The 11,068-nt window shown below is 37.8% G+C and overlaps 2 protein-coding genes across 4 annotated transcripts; both read right to left on the bottom strand.

The window, feature by feature from the left end:
* Positions 1-223: 223 nt before the first annotated feature.
* Positions 224-5,411, bottom strand: LOC131778227 (uncharacterized). The gene is made up of 9 exons (XM_059094623.2): positions 5,181-5,411; positions 4,965-5,012; positions 3,518-3,656; positions 3,209-3,290; positions 2,936-2,993; positions 2,657-2,684; positions 2,240-2,299; positions 1,941-2,078; positions 224-1,249 (listed from the first exon to the last, which is right to left on the bottom strand). The coding sequence occupies exons 2-9, from the start codon at positions 4,987-4,989 to the stop codon at positions 1,024-1,026; spliced, it is 756 nt and encodes a 251-aa protein (XP_058950606.2). The 5' UTR covers positions 4,990-5,012; positions 5,181-5,411; the 3' UTR covers positions 224-1,023.
* Positions 5,412-5,720: 309 nt separating this feature from the next.
* Positions 5,721-10,465, bottom strand: LOC131778226 (uncharacterized). Of its 3 annotated transcripts, none has more exons than XM_059094621.2 (9): positions 10,294-10,465; positions 10,053-10,095; positions 9,253-9,454; positions 8,385-8,472; positions 7,756-7,810; positions 7,559-7,586; positions 7,398-7,457; positions 6,925-7,059; positions 5,721-6,494 (listed from the first exon to the last, which is right to left on the bottom strand). In XM_059094621.2, exons 1-9 carry the CDS (start codon positions 10,306-10,308, stop codon positions 6,269-6,271), a joined length of 852 nt encoding a protein of 283 aa, XP_058950604.2. In that variant the 5' UTR covers positions 10,309-10,465; the 3' UTR covers positions 5,721-6,268. The 3 variants fall into 3 exon arrangements, with proteins under 3 accessions (XP_058950604.2, XP_058950603.2, XP_058950605.2); XM_059094620.2 differs by having other exon boundaries at positions 10,005-10,095; positions 10,294-10,449; XM_059094622.2 differs by lacking the exons at positions 10,053-10,095; positions 10,294-10,465 and adding an exon at positions 9,579-9,741.
* Positions 10,466-11,068: the final 603 nt, after the last annotated feature.

Genomic DNA, 11,068 nt, shown 5'->3' on the forward strand with positions numbered 1-11,068 from the left:
GAGGGACAGGTTGCATATTTTGGATTACTCATTCAAACTTTGTCTGTTTCCTGGCTTAATCAGCTGCAGAAGGTGGCTTAAAGTCTCTCTTGCCAAAGCACCCGTCTGAGCTGGGAATGTTTGTGTTCTGGGTGTTCTGAGAAAGCTCTCAAACATCGTGACTAGTATCGAGGGCAGATCTTCATTAAGATATCAAGAGTTTGTTGTTGGAAAAAATTCCTATACACATACTTAGGAATGGTTCCAAACACTTTGTACATCGAATTGATGCTGGACAGGAAGTGTCATTTTTCCTCGTTGAAAGGTTCATAAAACAAATTTTATAGATTAATTTTATTAGGTTGCTTTTGTTAGGTAAACTTTACACTCTTAATACACACTGAGTACTGTTATTGAAGCATTTGTCTTTCTCATTAGCCAGTATACATTATTTCATGTTATCTCTTCAACAGCTGTAAGTGAGTAAACCGGACTAAGTAAACGACGCGAAAGCAGTAGAAAGAGAAAATCAGGGAGAGGGGGTCTGGGTCAGGTCACGCAACGAACGCTTTTTTTACGCGACCTAACCTAACCCTCCCTCGGGTTTTCGCCTTGCCGCAACTATTGCGCATGGATTTCACGCCGTTTTATACGCTGAACATCAAGAACAGGCAGTTTAACTTGACGTATAATTTTCAGCGAGAAGATTTAAACTAGAGCAACTTGAAAGTTCATGAAAAAGGGCATAAGTTCAAATGATAAGAGAGCTCGTAATCTCTGTGATTGATGAAATAGTTTTCTGAAAGGGAAATGGAGGTCAAAGTAACCGTAGATTTGACTGCATTGCTTTTGATACTGAAAACATCTAACATACATCACAGCTAGGTAATCAATGGCTTTACGCTTTGCAGTCCACCGTGACGGGAAAACTAACATACGTGGTTTGTAAAAAAGTTTTTTTTTTCCTCGATGAGATCAAAGTGCAGGGCTTGCCACAACAACCACCCCTCCCCCATGCACTTCTGTGTTGTCACTGAGCGCAGTTTACTCAGCAGTGCTCAATTCAGTCAATAGAGGCTTCAGCGCTTTGCTGGATCCTTTTGATGTACCCAGGTAAGACATGATGGCCTTTTTGACATGGTAACGTGACTGCTCTGGCAAAGTATTCAGTTCTGTCAGGTTCATTCGCTGCCAATCATTCACTGTTCTAGAATGATCTTCTTTCATCCTTTTTTCAGCCTTCGATTCCTTTAGACGCTGAAGGTCACTTCTGAAAAACGAACACATTCGTGTCATATGTGAAGCTTGAATCTGAATTCAATTTAGCTCGGGTGGTTGAGCAGTTCAAATTATCGACGGGAAGTCACATTTTTTCTAGCCTGTGAAGAGGCAAGTCTACAGAATACGGCAGGTACATTCACGACTTCTTTTTAAACGTTCACTTTGCTCGCCAGAATCGCTGCAGCGCAGAGTACTTCAACCACAGCAACTTCACCTGGCACGCGTGAGTTCTAGACTTTAAGTTGTATTGCACGCGCTGCAAACGGCTAAAAATGGACCGGCTCAGATTCGTCTCGTCAAATTCTGCCAAACTCTGCAGACTGGTGAATGTCTTTCTCGTCTACCTTTCATTAAGTAGTAACTGGCGTGAGTGAAAGACTGCTTAGCACAAAACTGTTTTCTTCATGGCGAGCTCGTTGAGACTGCTCCTTTTTGCTCAAGGTGTTTCACAGGATTATATAAATGTGTATAAGGTTCACAATGAAATGGGATTGGCTAGCGTGAAAGTAACAGTATCTCTCTAGAGAGGTAGAGTTATTAAGACACACTATCTCCCGGTTTGGTTTCTATTCTTTGTTTGGAAAAGAATCTTTTAGGTAGAGCCTGAGGGAGTCAAGATACCCACAAAAGTGTCTTATTGTGGCTGTCACAGGGAATTTAGAGGAAAGGAATTTACTGACCTAAATGGTTGGACGTGAGAGTAGTTCATGTTGAAATGTTGGTACTGTTTTTGTTGAAATCTTGGGTAAGCTACTTTTGGTATCGGAGGGAGCCTGGTACTGCCTTTGCTGCTTTCCTTTCCAGATACATTTTTGCTCCTTAAAACCATAAGGAAAAGAATAATGATTTACTTGTGACAAAGTATTGTAGCTAGGGCTTTCTAGTGTTTAAGAATGTGTGGTTTGTTTGATTATCAACACGATGTACTGGTTTCTTAGTTCATCTTAGATAAAACGTTTAACACAGGGCAGGTACGTACCAGATTTGAGGCTTGTAAAAACAGCGTGGAATAACGGAGTCATATTTGGGACCTGGAAAACTGAGAGAAAGCTGAGTTGGTATGGAGAGGCCCCACTCGTGTAACTAGACTACGACGGAAATTAAGAGCGGGATTTTTTAATGAGTGCAATAAAACTAAAGTAATCGCATCAGCCAAAGTGGACAAGGGTAAAATATCAGAGAGGGCCATTGAGAGATTATGGTAAAACATTCAAACTCTTAGAAGTGCAGGAAAACGCAATTGATCAAGTCGCGAATGGTTTTGTTTTTGGTTTTGATTGGTTGAAAAGTTGGCGTGATTTTTGTAGACCAATCATAGAGCGCATTGGAGTAAAAATAAATAAAGTCCCGGTTTGCTTTTCAATCGCAAATTTCTACAAAGATAATGAAAACTTACTGATCCATCCTCCAGGACTCCTCTGGGTCTGAAAGTTCAACAAAACAACCCATTACATCAAAGACAAATAACTCTCCACGTGACTCCGATGATGACTTCCACTCCACGCGAGAGGCGTCAATAGTTATACTCTACAACAGTCCATTCCAGGACTTTCTCGGCCGCATTATCAGACTGCACAATTTAGCGTTTTAACGCGTCTTATATGGAGCATTAACCATTGAATCTTGAGTTTAGCCCCTTGACCATACTTGGTTTCTCTTTCCTTATGATACCTACCGACAAGTCGGAGAGTCGTGGCTCGTGTACCCCACCCCGGACGGGGAACATAGTCAACCTGCAACCAATAGTAGTATCTGCATTACGAACAGGGAAGGCTTTTAACCTATAGCTGAACGGTAAGAGAGTCGCGTGTACATACTCTAATTCAACCAATCGAATAAAAGCTATTGCATGCATATAAAAAATCGTATCATATAATATGAAATGATGGAAAATAAGTACGATTTCAATACCCTTTGATACTATTGTTATTGACAATTATTTACCCACCTGGTCATCGATCATGTAGTTGACGATGTAAGTATTGTAATATGGCGCAAGATCATTGAAAACATCCGGTGTGTATGGCTTCCTAAAAAAAAAATTTTTAAAAAATGACGATAAAATCTTTCCAGGGATTGGGTTTAGTAAATCACAATATACCCCCCCCCCCCAAAAAAAAAAAAAAATTGTAAACTGCAGAAAAACTTCGAAGAAAGAACTTACTATATCATCTTGCAAGGTCGACAAAGAAACACTGACAGAAGTAATTGTTAGTTGGCAATTACTAGAGTAGTAATTAAATTAGTAGATACTCACACTTCTGTTTTGCTGACCAAACCACTGTTGTCAATCATCTCTTTTTTCACCCGATGTAGCTCACAAAGCATCTGAGAGCGCATGCGTTTCTGTTCTCGTTTGGGTTCTTCTTCCTCTGACTGCTGCATTTCCGGTGCGTCTGAATTGTTCACGTGATACCACCAAATAAGGAGAATAAAAAATTTTTTACTTGTTATACCAAAATGAAATCCAAATAAATTATTTGTGCGATCTTCTATTGTGGAGTTTTATTCTTGTGTGTTGTGGCTAATCCTCTAGCCGCAACACATTACTGTGATCCTTTTCTTTCCAGTTGTTCCTGATTTTCGATTTAGCATGTCACTAGCACAGCGCGCGGAAGAATCAGACCAAGTCACGTTTACATAATAAGCTGAATTTCGTACAAGTTTGATTGGTTCTTAGTTATGGTCTCTAAGAAACTGATGCATAGATGATGTCATCATCGACATTTTTTCTTCTTTATTATATAAAACAAATAGACACCATGTGGATCTGTTCAGTTACGGCAAAGTTACAAATATCAGTGACACATTCGGCTGAACCTTGTCTGCCACTTTTTTTGTTTTTACCACATTTTGATGTCAACTGTACTCTGTCACTGAACAGACGCACGGTAAAATTAAATCTACTTGTTGAGCTTTCAAACTGTTTGTGAGTCTCAATCTGTGAGATGTCCCTTGAAATTAAAACTCAAGATTGTAATTTTTCATGTGTTGTTGGTCTTCTGGACGGTGCGTGCGAGGTGCTATGTTGTACGGCGACAAAAAAATCCCTAGTCGAGACGATGCAGCTGCGAGGTGACACGTGTGCAGTCTATCGTTTACAAGTTTACATTTTATTTTTGTAAAATATGACTAAAAAGGTTTGTTTCACAAAGTAAAAATACACCAAAGTTTTTCCGGATGTAGAAGAGATATGGAATTTGATTAATGTGCGACGTCAGAAAACTGAACTACGATATAAGGAATCGAATGTATTGAGAGATGATGTATGTCTCGCCAAAACTAACACGAATGTTACAACCTGATCAAAGACAGCAATGAAAACATGTTTCTCTTCAAAACTTTTATAAAATAACGATTGTTTACTGTTTGTGAAAATGAACACTTTGATATGGCCGAAAAAGTAATTGTTTGTTTTTTACATGAAATCTCGAAACAGCAAATATGTAAAACCTAATAAACGTTACTAAGATCCAAGAAGTATGGGTAACACACAAGAAAAACTTGACTATCTTTTTTTCAAGCGGAAAACAACTCGCCAAATTGTTGTTTCTCGTTGGTGAGGTGTTAGAAAGAAGTCGTGTGGCGTCTTTCATCATCAAGGCATACTTAACAAGTTCTTGAATGTAAACATTTATCAATTATAGTGTCGCTAGTCAAACTGTAGGAATATTAAACTCTCATTACATCTGAACATTCTTTACCTTGTGATGGAGCTTCGTCAGCCATCGTATTTCAACTTTTTTAACAACCTGCGAAGGAATTTCTTTTGCTTAAACTTGAAATTATTATTTGCAGACAATTCAATGTTGTGGTATCACTTTCATTATAAACTCGCAAAGCAAACTTACTCATTTGCAAATTAGAGGCAATAAGATATGTTTTACTACTTAAAATGTTTTTTTAAAACTAAAACTTACCCAAAATATCAAAGAAAGGAACAAATAGCTTTGCAGATATGTTGCGCTGTTGTCAGAGTACTTCAAGTTTTGCTAAGCTGTAAGCTCCCAAAGTTGGTTTCTATGGAGATCACTGTCTAATGGTTCCTTTGGGGCTGTTACAGTAATCATAAGTGCATATTTGCATATCAGTCGAACGGATATTAAATATTCAAACAAAGGAAAACCGTACACTCGCGTGGTCTGGCATTTAGACAACAAAATAAACACTCATCAGCGTTTGTGGTTTATCCTATAGAGTAACTATATGCGCTAAAAAGGTCTGTAAAACTGAAGAAATGAAAAGAATAGTTATCTCATTTGTATACCAGTTTGGTCAAATTAAGTGTGTACATAGAAAATAAAATTTAATGAAGAAATCAAAGGAAGTGAATCTTGCATAATGCACAGAATGAAACTACCAGCCGATTGTATTTCAAATCAAATGAAAGTAAAGAAAAAGATATCGTTTTGAAATTCAAAAGATGAAGGGTGAATAATCAAACGTAACAATGAAACATAAACCTTTAACTTTAAACTCTTTATTACAAATATCACTCGCAAAGCTCTGTGCGTCCAAAACCAAAATTGATTTCATTTTTCCATACCTTAGTTGATACATGATAAATTTATAGCTCTCTAATTTCTAAAATTCGTAAATGTTACGCACAAAGGTGAAGAAAATTATAGCGAAGCGTGTATTAATATTGCAAACAATTTTCTCTGCATTGAATTGTATCTACAATTGTTTGAAATATTGTTTTCCTAAAATTGCAGAAACCAGTTTCGACTTCGTCAGTACTCGTAAATGATCCGAAGTGTGACTGTTAACTTCGACTGTACTCGCCGGCCCTCGGAAGGGTTTAGACGTTTTCACTACTCAATGTCTTCATAGAAAACAACTGACGTGCATGGCGGATATTGAGTTCACGCCAATAACTAAAAGTATGGAAAATATTGCGATCCAAAACGGGCTTTTTCCTGTAGTGCTGTTAGAATAATTTATTTATAAACACTCGTAATAATTTAATCATTAAAGGCTCCAAAAAACTCTCACTGCTGCAAGTTTCTCAAGAGGCTGCATCCAATTCTTTGGTCAGCGGTTTCAGTGCACGGCTCGACCCTCGGGAAGTCCCGAGATAGGACTCTATGGCTTTTTTGATGTGATATCTGGGGCTGGGAGGAAGTTTCTTCAGTTCAGACAGATTCATACGATTCCAGTCCTGAATTGTTCTTTCATAATCAGCTTCTGCTTGCCTCTCTGCCAGTGCCTCGGAGGTGCTGCTTAGCTCGCTCCTAAAAAGGAAACATAAGAAATTCACATATTCCACAACGGTTAAACGTCTACGCATGTGCGAATGTTGTAATGACAGGATGGCGAGCGTCCAGGCAAGTTGTCTCACACGAGTTACAAACAACCACACGAGCTAAAAAGTCACGATGTTTTAAAAACTTGAATAGGCTTTATGTTCGATAAGTGTTGAGTTTCCCTTCTCCCTACTTTTGTTTCCTTTTACAGATTTCTATAAACTTTTCAATTTTATTCAATTACCCTGCGAGACAGCGTTGTTTTTTTAAGTTTTCCTTTAAAATTTTGCGCGGGAAATTGGGGCGCGGGCGGCCAGGATTAATCCCCTTACGCATGCTCTACGTTTGACCGCTGTGTTTTAACATATTGGCAGCACTATCAGCAGCACTTGCAATTGCAATTTTTCCTCACACATACCTGAAGTCAGCTAAGTGATCAAAGGTCATTTTGTGTGGCTGATAATTTGATTGGTTGAATTTCGGAAAATTTGGCATTGGTAAAGGAGGAAGTCTGGTGCTGCCTTCCTTGTTTGGTTGGGACAAGTTCCTGCTCCTGTAAACCGAATTGAAAACTTGTACATGGCACCACTCAAATTTTTTCTAATTGTCAAAGTTAACGTGTTAAAGATGAAAAAAAAAATTATGCTCAATATGATAAATTTCTAATAAGGCCAACTTTCTATGTTATTCTGAACCAACTACAAAGGTTGTTATTTATTATTTTACAGTCAGTTTTCTCCAAATGCTCTAAATTTTTCCAAATGGTCCAAATGTTTTCAACCCCCCCCCCACCCCCTTAAAAAAATGAAAAGAATTGAAAATCGTTTGCCGACGGAGTGCCACAAATATCTCCTCAACGTTTGTAACAAAATGAATGTAAGTATCATTTACCACTTAGTTGGGTGAAAAAGTCTTCCAGGAAGTCTTGACTGTGAAACTGGATTAGGAAAGCTGACAAAATAATGACAGGAAAAGTTTTGAGAAGAAAGTTAAGAAAATGATCGCAAGTGTTTTTCAATGACCAAAATATTTACAATAAGTTTAATACTCACTTATCCAGTTTCCAAGAGATTTCTGGCTCTAAAATTAAATAAAATGAAGTACCTTTTATTCAACTGGGCTGCATGAAACGAACCTAAAGTTTAGATTTATTTAAACTACATCTATATTATAGAGTGTTATTCTGTATCACATGTCAAGGGCCCAACCTTTTTTGTATCCTTTTTTTTTTAATCTTACCTACACTTACCTACAACTCCAAGTGCTGTTGGTCTGTTGCCATAACCTCTGTAGGGTAATACTTCCTGTTTGCAAACAAAATCTATATTATTACTGATGACATCCTGACTGACTTTTCGATCAATAGGTGATATGAGCAGCAGCAGAGTTGAGGAAGTGGGAAGGAGGGGCAGATGAGGCTCAAGAGAAGGCTGAAGACTCCCCCCTAGAAATGTGGGGGTAGGTGAAGCCCCTTGTGCTTTTGGTTTGGAAAGTATAGCATTCAAATTTTTTTAGTTGCCTCAAAAAATATTCAGTCTCCTTAACTTTCTAAGAATTATTTCATCAGTATCATGCTTGAGGTTCATTGGGTAAATAAAGAGGTGTTACTCTTTTATGGCAAAAACTTTTCACTTAAGCATTGCCACAATTCAGAGTTACATATACAATAGACACTATTAAGATTGCACAGAGGCTTACTTGTACCATCAAATTATGCAAAGAACATTTAAAAAAGTGTGAGTAGGGATATACTCTTGGCTCAATGTACCATAAGCCCCCCTCTATGTTTGAAATCAGCTGTGCTTCCTTTGTATCATTAGTGCTGCAGAAACATATCAGAGAAGGAAAGTTGGAGGTCATTTGTGAATAATTAAATACCTGCTGAAGATCTTGAATTGTAGTGTTGACCATGTAGCGATTGTAGTAGGGTGATAGACTGTTAAAAATATCAGGAGTAAATGGTCTCCTGTTGGGAAAAAGTACAAAAAATGTTGAATACTCAGTGCCAATTGGCTGAAATAATAATAAAAAAGTGATGTCCTTGAGCCAAACATCCATTTTTTATAAAGTATATGCAATTGGTTGGAGCCCCCGTGTCATTTTTCTCAGAGTGAAGAAATGAATCAGCCTAAACTAGTTATCAACCACCTGGCCCCAGCCAACTGTCAATACTATCTCACATGGCAGAGGTCAGCACTTTACTTATGAATAACAAATGAATCAATAAACAATATACACATATTTCAGAGGGTGAAAATAGAAATTAAAGAATCATAATCTTCTGAGTTGAGATTATCTATTTATTCATTTATTAACATATTTAATTATCATGTCTTTATTTTTAAGACCACTCTAAAAATTTGTAGAGTTTTCAGGGTTCACATGAAGGGGGACAAGAAAAGGCCTTAAGAACTTCTGATGCAACATCAACTTCTCCCTGCGTTTCACTAGGCAAAATGTGAAAACGTGAAAGGAGAATCCAGTACCCTATCAGATGTAACTTTAGGCTTTTACCCTACTTCCTTTACAGAAATGTTCTTAACTAATGTTGAAAAATTCTAACTGCCAGGAAGAAGACCATAAATACATAGATAGTTGAACAACCCATAGCCAAGAATTTGAACGTCATTAGCTGAGAACAAATCTAGTGAGCAGTAGGGAGGTGGAGAACTAAAACCTTCAACCAGAAATGCAACCTCATTACTTCGTCATAAAGCCTGTAGTTCACTTGTACTTTTGTGCTTACACAGGAGGTCGTTGTATGGATTGTTGAAATTCTCTCATCTGATTCTTTAGCCTGTAAAACTCTGCTAACATCTGTTGTGTCTTTTTATCCATATGGGTTGATGCTTTGGAGCTTGCAGGCTTAGAACCTTGTTTGGCTTTCATATTCGTTTGCGGCTTGTCTTGTTTCGTAGCTTTCTCTGCCACACTGCTTTCGTCTTCATCTATGAAAAAAATTTATTTCATGTTAATTTGAGGAAGCAACTTTCCCCAAATTGAAGGTATTCACTGAAATTATATCAATACTATTTAGGTTGTATTTCTTCATTTGAAAGAAATGATACGCACGATCTCAAAAGCCGTGTAATTTGGCCAAATAGGATCGAATCGCACTGTTACAAATTTTCACGCGCGTGGATCCGTGTTGTGTAACTTTTCCCATTTCTTTTCGTTGTTCTAATCCTTTTATGTCCATGGGTCTGAAATAGTTATCAAGAAAATTGCCTGGATCAATGTTGCCTTATTGGAAGATGCAACCATAGTTAGTCCCCTCAACTAACTATGATGCAACTTAGTGCATCAAAATTATGCAAACTAGCGACTTTCAATTTTAACTGTACTCGAACTTTACACTTCGTATTTACAAATTTCCTTACCTAAAAGCTTTATGATAGATATTGATCCTCGAACAAATCTAATTGCTTCACACTTCCCATTTTCAGAATGCTAATTTTTTATCTAATATCAGAAAATACATAAACACAGATCAATTACCAGCAGTGACTGTATGAAAACCCTCGTCTTCCTCGACAGCGGCTTCACCTTCCATAGTTTTTTCGTGTTCTGCGGCGCTGTAATCTCTCTCCTTTGTGATGAATTAAAGCACAATTAGAAATCATAACGGTGAACTGTAAAGCCAAGCAAAAAAGCCACAAAAGGAGTCTAAATTATCCCAAGAGACTAATTAAAAGTCAAAAGCTTTTGGTCAAAATTTATGGCGAGTCAATTGTTTAAGCACTTCGTTTGTCTTAAAGGATTTGTAAAACGCTTTTTGCAACCTCACCTCAGAATCTCTCATTCCATCTATACTAGATGGTGGCCGCTTGTTAGGAGGCTGGTTTAGAAATGTAAACGCAGGCTAATCGCGAAGATGTTTTACCAAAACTTTTGGAGGAAATCATGCATCAAATTAGCGTTTGGCGAAGAGTTGCTAAAATCGTTTCCATGGAAATCTGAATTTAAGATGGCACTGGAAGCCAATCATCAGAGAGGTTTATTGTTGAGCAAATATTATTGTTCATTCAAAGTGATAGGTTTGAGAAATAGTATCATTCTGTCCAAAAACAATATATTAGGAAATATGATTGGATCATTCTGACTATGATCTGTATAAACTCAGCCTGATAACTTTCGTGACTTACCTCTCGCTGGGAAACGGAAGTCGATGTGACGTCATGGGCTACTTGTTAAAATCACGATACGTAATTTGGTAGATTTTATATTCCGAATTATCCCACAGGGTGATAATTACCTTAAAAAAGAAAAGAGCGGTCCAAACATTGAAGCAGTTTTTTACCTCTATTTGGTCAGGGAAAAAAGCATTTCGCAACCTGTTTGTTCGTGACTTTTTTAAGGAAATGTCAAGGATCAGTTCCTGCTCCTGAAGTTGTTTTGTCGGCTCACTGAGCGGGATAAGGCAGATCCAGTCACTTAGGTCGAGTTTTCGTTGCTGTCACAGTCTAAGTTCATGTCGCTATGTGTCCACCCCGCCGCCTCTGAGCAATTCCTCCTTGAAGTGGCTCGTATCAGGCCCCCAATGGTGTTAGATGGTTTAAAAT

The sequence above is a fragment of the Pocillopora verrucosa genome, chromosome 5, assembly GCF_036669915.1.
Source record: "Pocillopora verrucosa isolate sample1 chromosome 5, ASM3666991v2, whole genome shotgun sequence".
NCBI lineage: Eukaryota > Metazoa > Cnidaria > Anthozoa > Scleractinia > Pocilloporidae > Pocillopora > Pocillopora verrucosa.